Source organism: Aythya ferina (assembly GCF_964211825.1).
Source record: "Aythya ferina genome assembly, chromosome: Z".
In the NCBI taxonomy this organism is placed as follows: domain Eukaryota; kingdom Metazoa; phylum Chordata; class Aves; order Anseriformes; family Anatidae; genus Aythya; species Aythya ferina.
The window spans coordinates 83,477,935-83,502,895 of record NC_140299.1 but is presented as its reverse complement, the minus strand read 5'-3'; the positions used below and the strand labels follow the sequence as shown (position 1 = coordinate 83,502,895).

The 24,961-nt window shown below is 36.2% G+C and overlaps 1 protein-coding gene across 6 annotated transcripts in view; it reads left to right on the top strand.

Moving 5' to 3' along the window:
- Positions 1–24,961, top strand: part of KIAA0825 — a gene marked incomplete at its 5' end in the record, with an annotated part of 250,673 nt that overhangs the window by 67,501 nt on the left and 158,211 nt on the right. For all 6 annotated transcript variants that reach the window (XM_084504191.1, XM_084504188.1, XM_084504190.1 and 3 more), the window contains 5 exons: positions 6,313–6,480; positions 16,111–16,205; positions 18,113–18,340; positions 19,319–19,584; positions 20,878–21,028. In XM_084504191.1, coding sequence (XP_084360317.1) covers positions 6,313–6,480; positions 16,111–16,205; positions 18,113–18,340; positions 19,319–19,584; positions 20,878–21,028 — 908 coding nt within the window. The remainder of the gene's footprint in view (positions 1–6,312; positions 6,481–16,110; positions 16,206–18,112; positions 18,341–19,318; positions 19,585–20,877; positions 21,029–24,961) is intronic.

Sequence of the window (24,961 nt, the reverse complement as noted above, 5' to 3'; positions counted from 1 at the left end):
GTTGTACCTGGCTTATTCTGCTTGTTACCTGCATTTTTACCTTGTCTACTATCAGATTTTGTTGTTTGTTTTCTTGAATTATTTTTTTCCTTATGGGCGTGGTATAGTTGCCTTCACTCAGGGCCTCTTTTCCTCTATGTAATATCTGATATGTTACAGCCTTATCTCATCCTTGGACCTGCCTGCATTTGAGGCTTTCCTGTTGCTTTGGAAAGAATCCTGCATCTGCTAATTTTTGATGTCGCCAGGCCTCAATAAGGTCTGAACAGAAACTCAAAACCCAGTGTAGTCTGTCTCTAACCTCTAGTTTATCAGGATGGTTGATCACCTAAGTCAGATTGCTCATTTTTACCTGCTGAAGAAAAATAATCTACATCTGTAAGATAATTAACAATATTATAAAAAATGTTATAAATATTATAATTTTTTATAATATTATAAAATATTATAAAAATAATCTACATTTACATCTGTACAGGTGCAATCAGCCAGATGGTCTCTGGCAAAGACAGACTTTGCACTTACCTAGCACTCTCATAACCCTGCACAATTTGAAAGATATTTTTATTAGTCTTTCTTTCTTGCTTTCTTCCTTTCTTGAGGAAGTCAAGAGTACAGATTTTCTAAATGTAGACATATCAAGAGGATGAACCTTATGAGCTTATTCTTTTGATTCCTTCCAGTTTTCTGTTGTGAACCCTCATGCTTTATTTACTCGGTCCAAACAAAAGTAGTGCAAGCTGTACTTAATTCAAGTAAAATTTTTGTCTTTCTCCCTGCCCCATCATCTATATAGCAGAAGCCTTAAGTGCATTCTTTCCTTCCTCTTCTCAGAGTAATTATGTTATCTTTGGTGGATGTGAAGCAGAAATAGTGTTTTCCAGAAATGACCTCTTCTTCTATGGCTGTACCCTGAAAACCAATGCTCCTTCAGAGCTGTGCACAAAACCCTGGGTGTATTGGTAGGCTTTGTTGTCCTGACCAGCTCTTCTGGGACCTCTGCTGCAGCCTCTCCATGATCCCTATTTCAGCTGAGGTCTGGGCCTTCAGTCCCTACCAGAGGTACATCACAGATGTCCTGTCCAGCTCCACCACATCTGAACTTATGACTTGACATGGACCCACCTGATTGAGATTTTTTGGCTTGTGCTTGGACCTGCCTTAATGCTATGGTCCTGCTTGATGATCACTGGACTGGGTTTGACCCTTGGTTACACTCACCAGACCTGATCCTGACACCTGGCTTGGCCTGATACTTGTGTCATCACCACAAACGTGGCTGATGATCTGGACTCTTGGTTTTAACCTGACTATCTTCTCAGGTCTGCCCTTTGTGCCCTGCATAGAGACTGCAGAACAGGGTCCTGCTAGGTAAGGAACATGACCTTGTGGCCATGTTTTCATGCTCTTCTCTTTGTCCCTAAGAAAGCAGCTAGCCTTTGCTGCTACTTAGCACCATGCTTGCATTGGATCCTTTTTTATTGTTATTTTTTTTTTTTTGTGCTTGAGAATTAGCTTATCTTACAGGCTTAGGATTCTTCTGCTGTCACATTCAGTCTCCAGCACAGTTCAGGAGACCTCAGGAGCTCATCTGGCCTAACTCCCTGCTCCAGCAGGGCAAGTTGTCCAGACCATGCCAAGGAGGCTTTTGAACATCTCCAAGGAGGAGGCTCCACCACCTCTCTGGGCAGCCTGTGCCACTGCTCCACCACCTGCACAGCACAGAAGTGCTGCCTGATGCTCAGGGAGAACCTCCTGTGCTCCAGTTTGTGCCTACTTCCCCTTGTCCTGGCACTGGGCAACACTCAGAAGTGCCTGGTCCATCCTCTCTTCACCTTCCTGTCAAGTATTAGACATTGATGAAATCCCTCTGAGCCTCCTCTTCAGTTCAGAAATCTTCAGTATAGGCAATGGATTTGCACAAGAGCATTTTTGTGATTCCTGTTCTTCATGGAATGAAGCCTGAGGCCATGCTCAGGAGCTCAGAGCATTTTCTGACTTCTCCATATTTGTTTTGCTTCTGACTTCGCCACTATTTGGCAAAATTGGCTCACTGTAACACTAATCTTGGTTATATGATCCACTTTGCTTCTTTGTAGCCTCTGAACCTGTCTTTCACGCCCTTTTCAGAAATTCTCCTCTCAAGGTAGTGCCTCAACAGGAAGTCCACATGTCCTGTTGTTAGGAGGGCTCCATGGACGTCCTGTTGACATAAGCCTGTAGTTAAAGATGCTACTGCAGCTGTTTCCTTGTAAAAGGATTTACATGAATTAAACTCAGAAATGCAGAAACAATCACTTTCAGAAGAATGAGAGTAGCAAACACCCTGCAGGCTGTTCAGGAAGGAAGCTGAGATCAGCTTCAAGTGCTTCCAATCCGCTTGTGCATGGTTCTCTGTGAATTGGCTAGGATGCTGTCAACAGCTTTATACCATCTTCATCACAGACGGATGTCACTCCTTCTGAATTGTGTGAGTTCTCTGACCTCTTTGTATAACATCAGAAATGGGAAAAAAAAAAAAAAAGACTATGATGTGTGTGTTCTCTATATAAAACAAGCATCTCATTCAAGCAGCCTGTTCAACAAAGCTGAATCTTACCATCATAATTGTTTTGAAACTTCACAGGGCCTGTGATGTATGTAAGATCTTTCAATCAGGCTTTAGGTATGCAGGTGTGTGCACAGTATTTGCCATGATGCACTAAATGCATGAGTTGTCATTTCTGGGAGAATAAAACTGTGGACATGGAGATGACCATATGTGAAAGAACATTTACGTCTAGTGGTTTCCCCTGACCAGCTCTTCCAAATTGCTGTGGATGAGCAAAGCAAATTGATGTTCAAGCTAACTTCTTCCAAAAGTTGGAGTAGCCAATAACACGTTTTTCTTATCCAAATTCACAAGAAATATCACCAGTCTTACATAAGAGTTTGTCTGTGTTTGGCACACTTCTGTTTTGCTGTCCTAGGGACTACACTGTCTTAACAAAGACCCATGGCTTCTGTATACATAAAACGAGGTGGAACAGAGTCTTACAGTGGTAGTTCTTGTTAAGACAGGTGGTTACTGCAAAGACTACCACCCTGAGTCAGCAGCATTATAAACTATGTGATCTGTGCAGAATAGCACATAGCTATGTCAGCTGTGCAGGTCGTGCTGGAGGACCTGCCATTACTGGACCAGCATTAGTACCATCAGTTGTGGTAGGTAGCCAGGTTAAGCAGTACGTCAGCATGGTTTCTGCTGAATGCAAATGTGAGAGTATGTAGCTTGACCCAGCTGTAGCATTGCAACAAAGAACTTGTGCAAACGATGCACTAATCTTTGTCACATCTGCATCTCTGGTATACTGTGATGTCAAATATTAAGTCATATTACATTTTCTTTGACAAAACAGAGCCTGACACAGAGTGAAAGAAGATTTAAGAATGATATATGGAATGGTCTATAAATCTGATATAGAAATCAGTTAGTTAGTTAGTTGTTTATTTATATCCTTCCAGAGAAGTCTTAGGTTCTGGGTCACATGAATCATCACAGCTCAAGGGTTCTCTGGCTTCCAGCTTTGGCGAAGAATGATTGTTCAGCCTGTTTTCCTAATGTCAGCAATTCTAGGAAAAACATTTCATACATGGTGGTCTCATCTTTCCCTTCTGTTTTTTAATGCTTTTATCTTGACCGTCTTCTGGTCAAGGTATCTCCAGAAGCTGAAGGAATCAAGACTCCTGGGTTGATGGTTTGCATATCACTTTTTGTTGAAATGGATCACCATTTTGTCACTCCCCATATTCATAGGTTTATGATGAATATCAAGCTAATTCATCTATTTAGAGGAATTTCAGCTTCATGTTTCAGGCTTTCATGAGCGCACCACTTAAACCCTTAATCTCTTACCTGCTTTCTTTGTATCTTTTTATCAAAACCAGAATTTCTATTATGCTTACCTCAGATTTCTTCTTAATTTTGTATGAAAGTTTTATAGTATCATAGAATATCCGAAGTCAGAAGGAATTCACAAGGATCATCAAGCCCAATACCTGGCTCTACACAGTGTCACCCAAAAACCAGACCCTATGTCTGAGAGCATTGTCCCAACATTTCTTGAACTCTGGCAGCTTGGTGCTGTGACCACAGCCCTGGGCAGCCTGTCCCAGTGCCTGACCACCTCTGGGTGCAGAACCTTTCCCTAACCCCCAGCCTGACCCTCCCCTGTCCCAGCTCCATGCCGTCCCCTCGGGTCCTGTCGCTGTCCCCAGATAGCGGAGCTCAGCACCTGCCCCTCCTCTCCCTATGAGGGAGCTGCAGGCTGCCATGAGGCCTCCCCTCAGCCTCCTATTCTGGATGTTTCTAGAACATACGTAGTATTAAATAGTAAAACATTGTTTGGAAGATTATAAAAGTGTTTGTTAGCATATACAATAATATGCTTATCACATATCAAAGTGTTTTCTCAAATTATTAATGACATGGTAAAAGAGGTGCCTTTGAACTTTGTATCTTCTGCTTCCAACTGAAATATGTATGATATTTAATATATGAGTGATCACTGAAAGTAAAAAAATAACTTTTCACTTCTCTCTGAGTTTGGTTATATATTTTAAAGTTAATATTACTGTAGTATACCTTTGGCTTCTAGGTCCACTTACTTTCAGTCTAATGAGGACAAAAGTTTGGGGGCAATCAAATAATTGGAAGGTTCCCTTGTTCCTGGGGAGAGGGGACAGGAATTTCACAAGGTTTTCAAATCAGAGGAGACAGAATTAATGTTCCATTGATTTTTATGATGTGATTCATGGTTCTCACTTCTTGCATCTGTTATTCCTGTCTGTCTGTAGACTCAGGCAGTCATTTCCTATCAGTTAAACTCAGTTTATGTTATCAACCTTTCAGGTAAAGGAGAATTCTCTGAATAGCAGAATATCTTTCTGGGGGGAGTTAGACTTGAAATTGGAAATCCAGTGCTGCAGATATTATTTACTCCTTATTCATAGAGTCAAGGCACCAGCAGAGGCAATTATCTATAGCATTTTCTTTTGGCATTCTTAGAAATGCAGGGGGCTAACATGAATACATCTGTTTGGAACTTTGAGGAAATTCAGATGTGGATGCAAAACTCACAGTTCAACCTCTAAGGCTGCAAAATAAGGATAGCAAATTAGGGAATTTTTATTCAGAGCTCAGCTCTGCTGCTTAGATCTATGTCTATTTAAAAGTGATTTGTGAATACCAAAATGAACAAACAAACAAAACAAAACAAAAACTTGGAACTTTGAGGGAAAAGGGAGGTACTGAGTACTTCAGAAATGCAAAGGTAAGAGAGATTTGACACATAAAAGTACATTTCAATCAATTTCTATTTGTTTTCATCTTTCAGAGCTTCTCTTTCAAATTACTCTGGCTCTCACTCTGACAATGTCTATGTAAACTCTTCTGCTGATGTTATATCTGCAACTGAACGCCATAGGAAAATGATATCATCTTACTACAATTTCCATAGAAGTGCATTTAAAGAAGTTACAAAAATAACATAGTTAAAGACATGTGGTTTGGTAATACAGAATTGGAAACAACTCACTGCATTTTGTAGTCTGACTATGCTCAAAGCAGAGTTCCCTAGATTACGTGACATGACTATATGTTATGATTACAGGTGTTAACCTTTCGAAATAATATGTTCAGTTTCTTCTTTTAAATACAAGATGCTTATAGGTATAATACTTGCTGATATTTGTTCACCGACAGTCTCTCTTGTTTTCAAACCCCACATATTTAAACTTGTGGAGTGTTAGATTGATGTTTCTTTTCACTCAAATGTCATATTCATCAACGGTATTGTGCTAGCAGATTGTTAAACAGACAAGGTGACTTGCAGAGTGACAGTGTAGTGATGTGATGTCCCAAACCATGAAAATATAGTAATGATGTGTGTGTTTTTTTTTCTGTTTTTTTTTTTTTTTTTTTTTTTTTTTTTGTTCTATTCATTTTTGTAACATAATGTGTTTTTTGTTTGTTTGTTGGGTTTGTTTTCAGTTAAATGCAGGTGAGATGGTTTCTGAGTAGATCTGTTGCTTGAAAAAATGGTAGTTAATGAATAACAAAACCTGGAGTTAAGTTGTACCTTCCCAGAGAGCTGAGAAATGCTAATGACTTAGGAAGAACTAATAATGAGAAACTTTATAATCAGAAAAAAGATAAATTGTGCTATGGCAAAAGAATTAAATTACTTGATGCACTATACTTTTCTACATAATCAGTTTTGCAGGATCATTTTTGAAGAAAAAGTAAGTTATTTTATGATTTTGCTTGAACAGCCTCCCAGGAATACCACAAAAAAGGAAGGAATTTCTGTTTAACATTGTATCAACTCAAGTGTCTTTCTCAACTCATCAAACTCTTTTTATTAATGGAAGAAAAAATTGAAGAACTCTCCGCAGAAATTTTGTTGGTGCCTTTATTGACTAAGAATAAAAATGTTCAAGGTAATGAATGCTTTTCCTTATTTATTGATTTTATCAGGTGCAAAAGGATAATTTTATATGATTTTCAACAATAGTTATGTAATTTATGCCATCATATTATAGAAGAAAGTGTATTACTATATTCACTAAAAATCTTTTTTGAAATAGACAGATTTACATTTCAATACAATGATTTCTAGAAAAGAACTGATGGTTGTGTATTAAGATGTGATGTACAGTTGTTATTGTTGAACCATCAAACATTGTAACGTTGTGACTGCTACTGAATTTCTTATAAATACCTTATATTTCTTATAGAACAAAATATTATATGAAGTCTGCATTCCTTGAAACTGACTATTTCTGTACTTGCCCTTGAAATCTGTTGTGTTTTTATTTGTTTGTTTGTTTGTTTTTTGTGTTGCTTTTTTTTTTTTTTTCAAGAGAGAAAAACAGACTTGTACATCAGTTTTATTGATCTTAATATGATCAAATAAATGTTTTAGTATGCAGACTTGCTTTCACCAATAGTTCCCACAAGTGCTTACTATTATGTACCAAGTTTAGGTGTCAGTAGCTGTTTTTGTAAAAGAAGACTGTACAAGAGAATATAAAATGTTTCACTATCAAGCCTGATGCGCATATTTACTTTAGATTCCAAGCTTGCTCTGTTTTTAGTCTAATAGAATTCTTGTCAGATGAGGACAACCTAAAATCATGAAAATTCAGGTGAATAACACCTTTTAGCACATTATGCTGAAAAATGTTCTTCTATGCTGCTGCTTCTGCCAGTGGAGAGATTCCAGGTCACCAGAGAACAAGTGGTTTCAAGAGCTTTGATTATATTGCAGGAAAGGATCAGACCAGAAATGAGGCCAGGCTGTTTAGGGAGAAAGGACAGGTGGAGTCAAATATTTGGTATCTCTGTAGTCAAGCTGCAGGCTGAGAAGCAAGGTGTTTTGGGAATGTGGTCTCAGATTACTAAATTGGTGAAAACTGAAAAAAAAAAGAAAAAAAGATGAAAAGAGTTCAGAGGCACACGTTGTTGATAGATTCTTCATCTGAAATACTGACACTCTAAAATAAAGAAATGCAGGTCAGACTATGTATTCTTAGAATTTACATCAAAGCTCAAATAAAATTTGTATTCAAGTTCCATTTTTACTATTGGTTTCAATGTATTTCAGATTCCTTTAATCTCTCTAAGCTATTATACATGATGTTTTATGTTTTATGGCCTTGATCCTACAAAAGTGTTATAGTAAACTTCTCACAGGGCTAATGAGGAGGTTAGGGTACATATTCAGTAAGGATAATTTTAGATATTCTTTTTATTAGTGGTTTCTGAGAAGAAAACTTTAAAAATTTGAAAAATTCTTAAAAGGGCAATTGACTTGTCATGTTTAGCTAATGACATGATCTTAAATAATTCAGAAAACATAATGATTTCAATGTCAACAAGAAATATTTTACTTTTCAGAAAATGTAGTAAGGATTTTATCCTGAGGCATTTCTCCAAGCTGAACAGCATTCAGAAGTGTTCCTCAAAAGTGCATTCAGCCTCTTTTTTGGAGAAATACTCTTTTACAGTAATCATGTCTATAATAAGCAGATTCCTAAATGGCATCTCTACTTACCAAATCTGAAAGGGGAATATGATTAGATCAGGTTATAGGAAGTTGTCTTCTGGTTAGAAGGCTTGTTCTAAAGAAAATGTACAATTACTCTTACTCTGAGACACAGGGGACGGTAGAGGCAGATCTTTTCAGGTGATGTTCATGAAGTCATCAGACATATCCTTTTTTTTTTTTTTTTTTTTTTTTTTTTTTTTTCCAGTGTTACTGTTCTGATCAAATGGTTTTATTCACAAAACTTTGTTCAGCTATATCAGTGTCTGAAGTGAAGAGAAGACTTAGCCAGAAAAATTAAAAAAAAAAATAAATTAAAAAAATATCTTGACTAAAGGAAAGATTTATTAGGGTTATTTTTACTTCATGTTGTTAGAAATATAAGTTGTAGTGATGAAGTGAAAGCTGACTTGATATGAGAGAATGAGAGCTATGTTTCCAGTAGTTCCAGGTTTTGTTCAGTACCAAAAGGGCTTTAAGATTTTTTCTGCAACTGTCCTACATTAGGCTGATAATTTTTTTTATTTTTTATTTTTTTTCCCAGTGATGAAGGCTGACGTTTGATAAGAACAATTTATCAGAAACCTCAGTTTATTTTCATCAGAATACATTGTAATATGTGAATATAAAATATGATGGTCATCTTCTCTACTTATTTAAAAGCTTTATCACAATAAATCTTTTTTAATTTAACAATATATGGTGCAGATCTGTCCAAAGCAGCTTTAAATTGACTCAGGTATGAGTATCAGGTATACAGTGCAGCATAGGCTGCAGAACTAGCCTAAGAAGCAGAGCAAATTAGCCCAGATTGGACTGTGTGCTGCTGTTGATAGACTTACTGTCTCTCACTAGTTTAAAGCTAGGTTGGGTGAATGCAAACTCACCTGCAGTCACTGCAGTGTAGGTGTTTCTGAAATATTAGTGCTCTGCAAGTAGTACTGGTGGCAAATTATGAGAAGTTGACCAATTCACAAAGGGTAGGTGAATATCCAAGAGAACTAAAGTTTGCCAGACATCACATAGACTTGAACCTTGCGCTTGCTTCCTTTTCTTTCTGGTTACTTTTAGTATTGAGAGGAGCCTTTTTATCTTTGTAATTCATGCAGAGATGCAACAAAAATAACATGTTTTCATATGCTTATGCCAAGCGTTGACTTTATTTGTATAGCTGTTTCAATGGCAGTTTTAGTTGATTTTTGTTCAGTGTATCCCATAGTACTTCAATCTTGATATATAGAACATGTAAAGTTCCATCAGAGACAAAGTGGTTCTTTGGACAGTTCATCTTTTTAATTTTTTTTTTGTCCCAAAGATGGCATCTGAGTTTTATCTAAATCAGACAGTTTCTTGGCCCTCATTTTTCCCTAAACCCAGCGATGACAAAGAGCAATGGCTGCATAAATTGGATGTAAGAAGAACACTTAGGGTTTATCACAGAAGAATCAAAGATTTCATATCTTCTGACAGATTGTTTGTACTCTTAGGGGGTCTTAAGAGGGGTCAAATGGCTTCTAAGAGTTCCTTAGCTAGATGGTTAAGGGATTGTATTAGGGAGGCGTATGTAGTTAAGGGTAAAGAGGCTCCCAGGGTTTGTAAAGCTCATTACACTAGGACTATAGCTGCTTCTTGGGCGGAGAGGTCGAAGGCTTCCACATTGGAAATTTGCAAGGTGGCCACCTGGGCTTCTCTTCATACTTTTTCATTGCATTATCGCTTGGATGTAGTCTCTTCTGCGGATTCTGCTTTTGGTAGGAGGTTGCTTGTGAACCAAAAAAAGAACAGTGAAGAAAAGAAAGACATGTAGTTCACAGTTCTAGCTGGCAACAAGACAAGTTTCTTTGCAGTGTGCACAATGGAATCCTATGAAGACCAATTTAGGCGGTTGAAAATAGATGTTAGAGGGAAGTACTGCCTACCAGTGTTCTCTGATGGTAACCCCATGGCAGACAATAGCACCAAAGGAAACAGTGAACCAGAGTGAACTCTGTAGGGAGATGGATGTAGAGAGATTTTTTTAGGTGGTACGGATAGTTCTGAGTTCAGTTGGAGAGTTCTATATCTGACATCTTCTGGAATATATTCAGAATACTCATTTTCCCAAATTGTTTTACATAGATGGAAAAAAAAATCTGTGAATTACTTTTTCCACTCTAACTTTTTTTCAGTAGTCTCCATCTAGTCCTTCCAGATTTTATGTTTTGACTTTTCCTTATCAGAACTAAGTTTTGCACGTGATTTCGAATTATATTTTCATTATCTAAACTCAATTAAAATTAAAAAAGCAGTTTAAGTACTCATTTAATCTCTTATCAGTGTAGTGTTCGATTTTTCTCTTAAATATAATGAGAAAAAAAAAAAACATGAAAAAGTTCTCATGGTAATAGAAATTATGATGGAACTCTGTCCCATCCCTGAACTTTAGTGTGGCATCTGGACAAGACTAACACTCTGTCTTTCTGAGGAAAAGTATCTGTATTTTTCTAACAGTTACAGAACTTTTGTTCTCATTGTTTCATATCCTTACTTCCTGTACTAGAAGCAATAGGTTTCAGAAAATGGAAGGAGTAACCAACCACCTTCTGTTTTTTCTTGAAGAGACATTCAACCATTTCTTCTGCAGGTGTCTCATCATGCCTACTGTGATGAGATAGTCTAGTTCTTAATTTACATTCAGCTGAATTCCCTGAGATGTTCTGACCTACCTAGTACATGCAGCATCACAGGAGCTGTTCTCTTTGAAGGAACCTGGAACACTAAGCTGCAGTCAAAGGTTAAGCAGAAGATCTTGGTTTAGGATCATGCCAAATTGCATTCTCTTCCCATCTTTAAGGTAGATTTCTTTTCCCTCTGGCTTTTCAGAAACCTCTTGTTGAGACTTTTAAGAAATCAAAAACATCTAACGTACTTTCATCTGTGCCTCACTTTTTTTTTTTTTTTTTTTTCCTTCCAGTGAGAAAGGTGAACTTTGGACAGAACAGATAATGAGTACCAAGAAAAGCTTTTTCCAATGGAGCTCTTTGAAAACACTGTGGGCAAAGTTGTCAAGCCCTTAGGTTTACAAGCTTTGCCTCAGGGGACCTGGAAGACTTGCAAAGGTCTTTCCTTCACAGCATAAGAAATCATTTACTCTATACCCTTTTCTGGAGAGTGTAATAAGAGGAGTGCGGAATCAAATTTGTGGGGTACATCCTCCTAATAGACTTTGAAGTTATAAAGATTCAAAAAAAAAAAAAAAAAAAAAAAAGAAAAGTGTGATTTTTGCTTTGCTTTTGAAGCAAAATGTTCAAGTAGCTTCTTTAAGAAATACATAATTATCAGCAGATCAATCTGAAGTGGAGATGGGATTTACATCAGAAAAGATTTGATTTCAGGTGTACATTTTCAGTATATGTTTTATTACAGTTTGCTGAGTAAATATACTGAGCATAGAACAAAAAAATAATAATTCCATTATTGAAGAATGGAAGTAGGAGGCTCTGTTATTGAAGAAAGGAAGTCGGAGGCTTTTTAATCTACCACATGTAAAATATGTTTTGTTTCTTCTCTGTATTTGTATTTATTGGGGAATGGTATTTTCCCGTTATCGAAGACATATTGTTTCCAATACAGTTTCAATAAAAATTCTGGATGAGCCTACTGAATTCAACTAGCTGCTCTGGTGACACTTACTTACCTTATTTACAGTTACTGAGCAGTCATAAAAAGTTTCCTCAAGGCTTACCTACTCTATGCTGATGTTAGATTAAATTACTTTGACAGTTCTTTAGAACCTAAATGTTATGGAAAAAAATAAATAAAAAATAAATAAATAAAAAAGGAAGCTTCAGAATTCTGTAAAAAAATAATTTCCTAGAACTTTTTAAAGGAAAGGTATATGCATATATATATATATATATGTATATGCATATGTATATGTATATATATAAACAGTGCACAAAGTCTCACTGTCATGATCTTTACAAAAATATAACAATACTGAACTGGACAAAAAATGAAATATGTTGAAGGCAGTGGAAACATAGGTAACAATATTTGCTTTCAAGAGAAGACCTATCCCAGACGAATTTTAAGCATGAAAAGTTGGCTAAAAAAGTACTGATTTTAAGTAAAACATTTGATAAAATCTTATTTTGAATACCTGCTGTTAAAATGATTCTAACTGCCTGCCTGAGATACTACAGTAACACAGATTGTGAGCAATTTATCAAGTTTGTAGACTGTAAGTTTCAAGAAAGATACAGCAAGGATTTGTGGTTGATCCAGTCTTCTATAGCGATGAAGAACATCAGTTTTAAGCATCGAGATATAGAATATACCCTTGAGAGGGAGCAAGTATGGAAAAAAAACTGATTCTTCCTTCTACTTCTTCTGCTCCTTTGTGACATTTGTATTGTGCTCGTTCTGCAGTTTTTCTTCTCTAACAGCAATATGAGTATGACAACACATATTTATGTCTTTATGCATAAATGGAATTTGAAGTTTGAAATTTTGGAGAAGAGAGGCCTCAAAGAATTTTTGTAGAAAATGGTATCTGTCTAGGTAGGAATGCTTCCTCCTACCGATTGTCCGAGTTCCTATCTGCAAAGGGAACTAATTTGGGCTGAGTAGCTTCACTACAGCAGCTTGCACTTACTATAGTACCATCCTCTTGGACAAAGCTGCACTTTTATTTCCCAGGGGAGTTTGCAAGACGGTCCGAAGAGAAGTGAAGTAACAGGACAGGAAGGGAGTAATTTTATATGTATCTCTGTAGAAACAGTTGTCCAGGGGAAGGCTGTGCTAGCATCTAAAGTGCCTAGGTTTTGGGGAGGTTGCAGCTAGTGTGCAGTGATTGATAAAAGGTGTGAGGGCATCCCCGCTGGCTGGAGGTTAAAATGAACTAGATGAAATATTTTATCTATGTGTGAGCACACATGCACATGTGTATATATGTGTATATATGTATATACAAATAAAAGACAAGAGTGCTCAGGCTGCTAGTTAGAAAAGGAAGTGGGGAAGTCTAGTAAGAGTCTATTGATTTAAAAAATGAAGGAACATTTAAAATGACTAATGCTAAGGGGAGGATCCTTTGGCTCTCTGTCTTTGGTCCTGGAGATCCAAATCTGCCATCAGAAAAAAACTTGTCTCAGCTTTGAGTTCTGGATAACTTTGGAGAGCAATTCTACAAATACAGAAGGATTTTAGGTTAAGTACTAATGTTTTTTTTAATGTTTTAAGTACTAATGGAGCTGGCCAAGCCACTGTCCATCATTTTTCAGCAGTCCTGGCTATCGGGGGAGGTCCCAGTTGACTGGCGGCTAGCAAATGTGACGCCCATCTACAAGAAGGGCCGGAGGGCAGACCCGGGAAACTACAGGCCTGTCAGTTTGACCTGAGTGCCAGGGAAGCTCATGGAGCAGATCCTCCTGAGAGTCATCACACAGCACTTGCAGGGCAAGCAGGCGATCAGGCCCAGTCTGCATGGGTTTATGAAAGGCAGGTCCTGCTTGACGAACCTGATCTCCTTCTATGACAAAGTGACGCGCTGGGTGGATGAGGGAAAGGCTGTGGATGTGGTCTACCTTGACTTCAGCAAGGCTTTTGACACCGTCTCCCACAGCATTCTCCTCAAGAAACTGGCTGCTCTTGGCTTGGACTGGCGCACGCTTTGTTGGGTTAAAAACTGGCTGGATAGCCGGGCCCAAAGAGTCGTGGTGAATAGAGCCAAGTCCAGTTGGAGGCCAGTCACTAGTGGCATCCCCCAGGGCTCGGTGCTGGGGCCAGTCCTCTTTAATATCTTCATCGATGATCTGGACAAGGGCATCGAGTGCACCCTCAGTAAGTTTGCAGATGACACCAAGTTAGGTGCGTGTGTCGATCTGCTCGAGGGTAGGAAAGCTCTGCAGGAGGATCTGGATAGGCTGCAGCGATGGGCTGAGGTCAACTGCATGAAGTTCAACAAGGCCAAGTGCCGGGTCCTGCACCTGGGGCGCTTATTGCAGAGCTACAGGCTGGGAGACGGGTGGTTGGAGAGCTGCCAGGCAGAGAAGGACCTGGGAGTGATGGTGGATAGTCGGCTGAATATGAGCCAGCAGTGTGCTCAGGTGGCCAAGAAGGACATGGAGGTGCTTGAGCGGGTGCAGAGAAGGGCGACGAAGCTGGTGAGGGGTCTGGAGAACAAGTCCTACGAGGAGCGGCTGAGGGAGCTGGGCTTGTTCAGCCTGGAGAAGAGGAGGCTCAGGGGCGACCTTATCGCTCTCTACAGATACCTTAAAGGAGGCTGTAGTGAGGTGGGGGTTGGTCTGTTCTCCCACGTGCCTGGTGACAGGACGAGGGGGAATGGGCTTAAGTTGAGCCAGAGGAGTTTTAGGTTAGATGTTAGGAAGAACTTCTTCACTGAAAGGGTTGTGAGGCATTGGAACAGGCTGCCCAGGGAAGTGGTGGAGTCACCATCCCTGGAAGTCTTCAAAAGACGTTTAGATGTAGAGCTTAGGGACATGGTTTAGTGGGGACTGCTAGCGTTAGGTCAGAGGTTGGACTCGATGATCTTGAGGTCTCTTCCAACCTAGAAATTCTGTGATTCTGTGATTCTGTTTTTCTTTAAAGTGTTGATAAAAAATATTAATAGCTGATCTAAAATTGTGCTCACTGTTAGAATAGAAGATACAGCTATAAAAACAGATGAATTGCCAGGAAAAGTAAGGAAAATTTCAGGTAGAAAGTACAGAATAAATATGAGTAAAAATATCCAGTCAGTTCTCTTTTTCATTCTGAAGTAAATTCTAAAGAAAGGTATAGGAAACTTCATCATAACATGCATTAGAACAAATCAAAATAAGTACTGTGTTTATGGTACTGTCTGTAACACCATACTTTGAATGATCAGAGGGCTAGGTTATCTGGCTAGTCTCTTCTCTTTTTATATTCTACCAATTTATCTTTCATTTTTCATAGCTCAAATCTGTTTTGTTTTGTTTTGTTTTCCTGACCTGTTTTGTATGAAAACAGTTCCTGGGAAAATAATAACAATAATAAAAAATTGAAACTTTAGAATGGTGTATGGGCATATGAAAATTGGAGTGTTCGTTTTCAGAGGTTGAATTGTTTAGGACAAAAGTAAAATCTACTCTAGGTAAATGAAATCCCATATATTTCCACATACTGTATATTTGATAGAAATAGGACCTCTTTAGACCCTGGGTATGTACGCTACTAGTATCTTCAGGTGACTGAAGACATTTAAGTTTATGTGTAAGAGATAACATTTAGTAATACTTGACAGCACTCAATCATTTAAAACTTCTTGGATGGAATTTCAAATCAGTTATGTTAAATTAAGAATATCTACACCTGTGTTTTTTGCCATCTTTATGCTAGGACATGGATTTTAAAAATATTAGGTTGTTTGGTTTTATTCTCCTATTGTTTTTGATACACTGATGGAAATAATGTCTACCCCAGATGTTTGCTTGTCCCTGTCAAACCAGGCAATATTTCCATTACTTGAAGATTTATGAGTGAGCTTTGTACCAGCCCATCTCAAGGAGCTTCACCTGTTCTTTTTCCATTATTTTATTTATAATAACTGTATTAATTAAATGTCTTTTTATTCTTACCATATTGGCATTTCCAAATAAGTAGAAACTATAAAAATACGGTAGTGTGCAATTCATTTAATTTATTGAACAAAAAATAGAAATTATCTTCTACACAGCTGTTCTAACATTATCTGTTCTCCCTAGGAATAGATGACTGTGCAATCAGTATAAAAATGAATTAATGACAAAAGAAACTGTATTTTACACATTATACGTGTGTATGTATAAAATATGAATACAATGGAATGTGGATTTCATCATGTTATATAAAAGGAGCTGTGTATAACCTGAATTTGACTTTATCATAACATTAGTATTCCACTACATCTTGTTGATTTTTTTTTTTTATGCTTCATATTGATATATCAGAAGGTGTTGTAGGCTGCTGATTTTTCTACAGAATTAATCTTAACTTTGATCCCCTTTATCATACTGTGCAGGAGTTCTGAAGAAAGCTAGTGGGGAGCTTTTAATAGGAGAAACTAGAGCAAATGAAACCAGTGTGCTTCCTGAACAGTTACTTCAGGTAAAAGAGGTGAGTATGAAAAGAGTCTTGCACTTTGTGGGAGATTTTCTTTTGTCTGTGTCTCCAATGCCACCTGACACCATATTCATTATAAACACCTATTCTGAGAGTTTCATTATTTAGCTACTGCAATTAATTTGAGGTGCAAACTCTCTGCTAAGATGGAGTAAAATCTTAGGGCACTCATAAGGAATTGGTTAGTGTTGTTAAGGTTGAGCAATAATAGAATAGATTTAGCATTAGAAATATAAGATACTTCATAACCAAACAGTAAAAACATGCTAAAATATGTTAGCTTTTATTCAATATTAAATATATTGTAAAATAAATAAGAATCTTTAAAAAAAAATCGTTCAAGTTCTAAGCATTTGATCATCATGCTTCCTGTAGAGATACCTACACACATGATGATCAGTTTCTTTGATGTCAACAAACTACTGTGTACAAAGCAGTGTTCTTTGTAGAAGGTACATACAAGATTAAGTTTTAGTAGTCATTTACTACTAAACAAATTTTTACTGTTGATTTTATGGGACCTAAATGCTCTAACAAGTCTGATGCTGTGCAGTGGTGGAATTTAATTTCCTAATGGCTGAATTTTAATGCTGAAATGGCTTTTTGAAATGTACTTTTAAACCATTTGTGGGACAGATGTTCCTGTATCTTATAGATTAAAAAGAACATTTTCTGAAGATTGAGCTGTACTTGACCCAAGATCACAGGAAAAATAAATCAATAAATCAATAAATCAATAAATCAATAAATCAATAAATCAATAAATAAAAATGAAAAAGAGATATTACAAAAAAGGGAATTACAGAAATGGGTATCTGGGTAGGCTGTCTGTGCTCTCTGGAGTTGAGTATTGGGGCTGGGGAAGGGGCATGGAAGGAGAAGGCAGCTTCTAAATTGGAGTAAAGCTGGAAGTGCAAGCCCCTTTGGTTTGTAGCCTTTCATTGTCTTTCAGTTTAATTTTGTAACTACAGCTTGTTAGGAATACTTCTCTTTTCTCCTACAATGTTCTCATAGTGGGGATCTTTACACTACATCTTACACCACTGAAATATTTCTCTTACAGTGCTGCAATTCTCAGTTGGTCACTTCTGGTAAGCATGAAGTCTGCTGAAAGTTACATGAACCATGCAAACCAAGAACAGTGGAAAAGTAACTACATCCCACTGTGTCTTTTGTGTAACTGCAACACTTCAGATAACGTCAGAAGTCTCTGTCTAGAGAAGACAGGGAATGGATATAAACCAAAGTAAAATCCAGCTTTGGCTAAAAACTAGAGATCTCTATTTAAACATTTTGATCTCTGCTACATCCATCTCTAAAGAGTGAAATCCAGTGTGGCTGTGTTAAAACCACCTTCTCTAACTTCCTTATCATTAATATTCATGGTTAGTAGTGCCTGGTTATTACCTTGCAAAAAATAAGATAAAATAAAATAAAATTAAAATAAAATAAAATAAAATAAAATAAAATAAAATAATAATAAAAAAAAATACCGAATTATCACATGGTATTTATTGCTGGATTACTTGTTAAACTATTGATAAAGGTTATAACTGTATTTGTGTTTGTTAAATGTGTATGAAAGATGATATATAATTTAAGGATGCATGACTTATAAAAAACAGTTGTGTTTAATCAAGGGGTTTTATATATTCATTTTCTTAAAACCTTGATGACAAATTTAATATTGTTTATTCACTTGTTCATTTTTGTTGAGTGCATATATTGCTTTTAATATGATTTCAAGGCTTGTGTTATTTCAATGTATTCATATTAATTTCAAATGATTATAGTGTCCTTTAATGTCATTTAGTTATGGATATTTAAGTAAATTTCAGACAGTAACAAAAATAACATTCAATACTGAATTTGGGTTGATTTAATAAAACTATGTCTTTCAGCCTACTTTACTGAAATTTAGTTGGAGAAATGCGTTTAAAGACCTGTCTTCTTCTGTGGCTCACTGTATAACAATAGCAGTTGAGGATTTTTCAACTAAAATTCTTCAACATGAGCAGAAAGAACAGTCTTCAGCTGCAGGCTATGCAATGAGTGTTGTAAACAACCAGCAAATGAGGGAGTCCTGCAGAGCAGTCCAACCGGAGGAGCAACCAAAACGAATTGCTAAGGCAGGTATCAAAAGATCTGAAGTTTGAGGAGACACAGAATGCCAAGGCTGTTTGCCATCTACACTTTGAAGTACTTACAGTACCATTAATATTCTATATCTTATATAAATGGAATTAAGAAGAAAGTGAGAAGCATTACAACATGAGGCTGAGCAGAGCTTTATACAATAGCCCGTAGTCTATACTTGAAAGAATTAACTTTTAAACTTTGCTGGCATTATTGTTTTCATCCAAAAAGTTCTAAAACATTCTGATTAGTGTCTGCTCTGTTACCAAGTTGTTCGATGGGAAAATGCTGAAAGCTTTGAAGCATAACTATGAAGGGATTTCCTGTATTTAAATCCTTAGACATGCCATTTAACTAATCAGCATAACCAATATGTGGCCACATTAGGGTTCTTTGAATTGACATAAAGGTCATTTATGACAATTAATTAAATAGTTTGTCTAAGGGAATATTTGTTTACAAGTTTTTGAATTTAGTGAGATTTGCAAATGTTCTAGAAAATTTGGAATGCTGTTAATATTTGCTTAAAGTAACACAAACTTTGGGGAAATATTTTTAGGGAGCTCAGTATGTGAACTTACTAACAGATGTCAAGTTTTCTTTCAAATTCAGTATTGAGAAATGTATATTTTTCAAAATAAATTAGTTTAGAAAATTACCTTATTTAACAAGGAATTAACCTTATGTCTTGAATCCGCATCTAATGAAGTCATAAACAAAATGAAGGCATGAGTAACATAATATGGTTTTAATTTTTTAATTTTCTCAATATAAAGCAAGAAGGAATGAAGTAATAATTCATTTACTGTAGATAAATGTTACTCCCCTGTACAACAGAATGAAATGTTTGTAAAGCTTATTCAATATATTTGTTTTGTGCCAATTTCATTATTCAAGAATCTGACCCTAGAGTGTATAAATTAAATGCTGTCAGAATACAAATAACTTGATGCCACATTTATTTCTCCCAGTTTTGTTCTGACATCATGGAAGAACTTGACACATTGCTTCCATTGGCTCTGGCATGCAGAGATGATTCTCTTCAGGAAATTAGAGCAAACTTTGTAGAGGCCTGCAGCAAAGTAGCAACAGCTGTCCTGGCAAGACTAGAGGAGAAAAGCAAAGACGTTCCCTCCAAGGCTCCTCTGCAAAACTTGTATGCTGCTCTTTCCACAGCGATCTATGTCTTTCAGCATTTTACGATGTATAGCAATTTAATGAGAGAAAACAGCAAAAAGTGAGTCCCTTTTACATGTAATAATTTAATTCAAATGCAAGTAATATAGGACTTCACTCCATTTTAGTGACGCAGTATGACGATAGTTTTCCAAATTGCATTGCATTTTTTAGCACAAGCACTACATGGAGTATTTATGGAAAGACCTGACTCAAAGCTCTCAAAGCTGTTGATAATCTAAAACAGTCATTACAAAACAAATTATTTATGTGTAAGATTTGCATTTGATTTGCAGATCAACCTTTTTTTTTTTTTTTTTTTTTTTTTTTTTTTTTTATGAAGCTTGAATAACTGGCATTTTCTAGAGAGCTAAAAGTACTTTGCTATCATATCAACAGAAGGCTACAGCCTTAATTTTCTTTTCTGGCCTTTGCAATAGCTGAATTTACTTAAAATCAAATTTGGCACATAGCAGTCCAAGAGAACTTTATTAACAAACACTCCTGCAGTTTTTCCTTATATTATCTTTGTTCAGAAATGTGAACAATCTACATTCAGAATTTATTTTTCATTCATGTATCTTGTTTCAATTTTTATTCAAAATTAGGAAAATTCAGAACAGTAAAATCTAAGACATTCTTTGACCTGGAAGGTAATATAATTACATTAGCTGTGCTTTTAGGATTTTTTATTTATTTATTTTATTATTATTATTATTATTTGCCTTAGGATACTAGGAATATCTTTATTGGTCCATGTGTTTTGGCCATATGTGATTTAAAATCGGAAACTAGGCCTTTTGAGGGAAGCACCTGAACTACAACAATTATGATTCCTAAAGGGTTATATACACTGTGTAGCTACTTTCCCTCTGATGATTTTAACCCTCTGCTGCTTCATGAAGTGTGCCTTTATGAAGGGGAAGCCTGAGTTGAAATCTGGCTCAATCACTCTACATACATGCATTCTGAAATGTTTCCCCAGAATATCTACCTACTAGAAACAGACTGTTTGTTTTCTTTATCACATTTAATGTTGGTGTATTTGTGTGTCAACACAGAGTCTTCCAGTAACTGAACGACAAATGCACTCTTACCTCAGAAAATAGGTTAAAGTAATGTATTTCCAAGTGACTTGGTTAAATGAGAATTTATACAGGAGTAGATATACTTAAAGAACTTGAGAAACAAAGACCAGATTTTTTCAAAAGTGAATGTTGGGTTCAGACTCCAGGAATGAAAGGAAATGAATGATTGATTCCTAATAATCAAAAGCATTTGCAGTACTGGGGATTGTTACCTCCTACTGCATGGCCTTTCAATCTTTGCTTCTTTGATCATTCTCTCTGAACAGACCCCTGTTCCTAGTGCCTGTCCAACAATATCAGGAATTCATCAACGTTCTCCAGTTTCAAGTTACGAACTACTGCGTCAGAGTTTGTGCTACAAGCATTTTGCAGGATGCTGAGAGCCACCATTGGGAAGACTACAAAGCTTTTTATGAGGTGTGAAGTTAAGTTTACTATTCCTACTTCTTACAAAATGTGTTTTACTGGTTGCCAGCTCTCTGACTAATTAGAAACATAAGATCAGCCTAATGTTACATAAAGATTGTTGGAATTAATTTTTTTGAAATATCTGGTTTTGCAGATATAGTGGAAATGATATAAGAAAAAATAGTAATTTATAGGTGATATAAGTAATTAGGATAGAGATTTTATGTTGTTTGCTTAATAAAATACTGTGTGGCAGGTTCAGGATGCCTTATGGAACTCAGTAAAAAGGTCACTGTCATTTTAACTCTTCTTCTTGCAGAAAGTGTGACATATAAAATTGCGAGACAGACTTTTTTTTTTTTTTTCCTGGAAATCTTTAATCTGATTAAATACTCTTTGATGCTTATTTTCAATTATTTTTTTTTCCTTTTTTTGACCTTTTGTGAGTGAGGTATGTAACAAGGAAAGATGGTCAATATAGTTATCTTCAGCATTCAGCTGAATTTCTGAAATAACTGGTGGAATTTCACCTGCATTTTGCAGTTGTGGGTATGCTCTTAAACTACAGTCCTAATGATTCTAAGAAAAAAACACTAAGGTCAAATGAATATATTATTATAATTTACTGATTGATTTTCCTCTTACAAGCAGAAGATATTATAGATGTATACTACTCAAAATTTTTTCACATAATTTAAGGATGAAGTGGAAGTATAATAGCTGTGATCTCCTGAAGACAAAGTCCTGCCCTGCCTTATTTGATTTACTATATGAGGGAACTAGGAGAGTTTTGTTAAGTGTTTTCTGTAGTTCTTACACGAGATAATGCGATATATGTATTTTACAGATATAATATGTAAAGCTGCTGAGTCAATGACAAAAGTCTGTAGTAGTGATAAAACAGGCCTTAATATAAGTAATGGCATAAAAATGACATTCCTTAAAGATAAGGAAATAAACACTTTACTTTTGTTTGAATGTGAGCCCACGTATACTGGTTTGATAAGAAAGTAATATATTGAGTGACTTTTGGCAACTGATGTAGATCTGGTTTTAATTGGTTGTAGTTCCTATGGTGCCGTGTCTGTTTATTGCTGACCCAATAAACCCCACAGGACAGTTATTAATAATGGAGGAAACCTAATCATCACAAATAGACATCTGAACAAAGAAAAGAGTATTAATTAGCTAAATTATTTTATCATTACTGATCAGAACTGACGTGTAGGAAGGGAGGAGGAAAGCTGGTGTTTTGGCTCTGTGTGCTTGCAGGGCTTGAGGTCAGAAACATGTAACTTTATATCATTGCCCCGCTCTTTTTCCTGAAAGATCTCCTAAGAATGCCACCAGGAAGAATGATGCTGAGCAACTGTTGACTTCTGTGTTGGTCTTGTAGGCATTCTGAGCAGAACAGGATAGCTGAAGACCTATTGTTTGTCACAGAAGCTTCTAGCTGTGAAAGATGCTCCTTCCAACATATAAACTCAGCAGAAAGCGTGAGGTTCTTTCTCTTAAGTCAGACTGGAGACACACTCATGCCCTCGTCCAAGGCAGTGGCTCATGGGCCTTGTTGCCTTCTCAGTGTATCCTTTGCTGTAAACAGCATCATGATCTTGTTACTTTAAGGGGAAGCTGCTCTTGGCTCTGTACTTCTGCTTTTCTCATGAGTAGCCTAGCTCTTGAATGCAGTTTAGCTCAGGACCCTCGTTACCTTTTCTTTTCTGTCCCCCAGTTTTGAATATTACATTAGGACTATAAAAAAATCAGTCATCATTTGTAAATCCTGAATGCAATTTCATGATGATCTTGAGGTCTCTTCCAACCTAGAAATTCTGTGATTCTGTGATTCTGTGGAAGGAAAAACAAACGAACAAACAAACATTTCTGAGTTCTCCACTAACACTTTTCCTTCTCACTGCATAAGGAGGGGAGAGGAAAGAGGAAGAAACCATTCTTCCCTCAGTCTTGTATAGCATGCTTATAAGCAAACTAAATGGCTATCCTACATTTCAGCAACCACATGGGCTTATTCCTTATTCTTCCTTTTCCCTGATAATATAGGGCATTCAAATGGTATTAAAGAATGTGATGGTCTTCCCTCCCATTCCCAACTAGTCATTAATGCTACAATGTCTAAAAAAACTGCTTGGCTTACCTGATTTGTAAATCATCCTGAAAGAAGAGAAAACCACTGAGAGAAAGACAAAGGGAAAGGAGTAAGGGGAGGCAGTGTCTGTGTTTGATTATGAAGAGCTGCAGTTTCCATATCCAATTCTGTATTTATTTGTACAACAGTAACATCTGAGGAGAAGAACATTGGTAGCAAATGGTTATTACTATCTATAAAACAAAGCATTATTTCTTTTCTACATTGTTAAAATAAGAATGCTTTTTTAAATAGATTTGCACTCTTATAACCACTTCAGTACCAGATCATTTGTCCTCATTCTGACATGCACCTAGTCCATTAAACAGTAACTGGAATTAAAAGCAAAGCCAAAAGAACTGTTATAATTAGAGACTAAACACACAGATTCTAATCACTGTGAGGTGACAGTGATTTTATCATATATTTTTTAAAAAGTTAAGAAGTGATTTTTAAAGATATATATAGTGATTTTTTGGTAATGTGAGATCTGAACTGAGCATAGAGCACTTAGTCTAAGCTGCCAGGGAATGAAACTCTCAGGGTTCAGTATCTCTTTGATGGAGTGCACTGAACACCCACTGTGCCACTGGGCCAACTCTCCAGATTATATTTTGGAACGAAGCTTTTAGTGTAATAGACATCTGCTGTAGCTTTAGGAACTTATGTTTTCTAATAGACAAAGAATAAAGAATTGTCTGTTCAAAGATAATATTTGAACATGGTTTATGTAATAAAGCACAGCTGCTTGTTTCCTGATATATAAGCTAAATAAAAGCTCACATCTGTGAGCCTTATATGAAGTCTGCAAAAATAGCAGATGTTTACCAGTGGAATTGTCTAGAAATGACAGCAAACAGGTCAGAAAAGGGGAATGAAGCCCTTTTAAATCTTCAGTGAGACTCTGTTGCTTCTGCAGTGGTGGTACAAAGTTATAAAAAAGTATTATTCAATTTACCACCTTCAATTAAATAACGCAAAGAAAATTAAGTCATTCGTGTTTATAGTTAAAAAATAAAACTAGCTGACATTCAATTACTTATTATAAATAAATACCCTACATCATTAAGTTCAGTTAGAATTATAAATCATAAATCTGGTTGTTAAGTGTTCATGTTTTTTTGTAATTTTTTAGATTTAGTTTTATATGTCAAAGATATGATGAAAATGAATTAGTTTCCATTAGGGATTCAGATTAATTATTTTGTAGCTGCTATGTTTGTTCTATACAAGTAGAAAAGTTTTTGCAAACTATCGGAAGTGTTAGTGTCTATAAGATGAGGTTAGGGCTTTTTTTTTTTTTTTTTTTTTTTTCTGGATAAATTCTGCCAGAATATATCTCAAATATATCTCAAGTAGTCTTGATATTATATCTAAGAAATCCACACTTACGTAAATGTATTATTAAGTTCTGAGTTATGCAAACTTATGAAGTTATGAGTAGAGTTATGAATTAAACTAGTACTTTCTTATAATGATGTTTCATTATATCCTGTGATAATATTTAAAGATTGTTTCACATAAGAAAAATGAGAAGTTATTTTAATCTGACTTCTGTATGTTCTGATCCTTTTTTGATCTATATTGATCCTATTTTACCTGTGTGCAAACACATGTCTAGTGCTTAACTGTATGAAGTATCAGAAAGACTGGTTTTGTTGGATCATGCTTGAACCTGTTCTAAAACTTCACTGGCTCTGCATGTGAAGAAAACTAGGCATATAATTTATCTTTGAAACTTGCCTGTATTACATTTTTCTTTTCTGTATTAGTGAAAATGGGAAAATTGGTAGTTT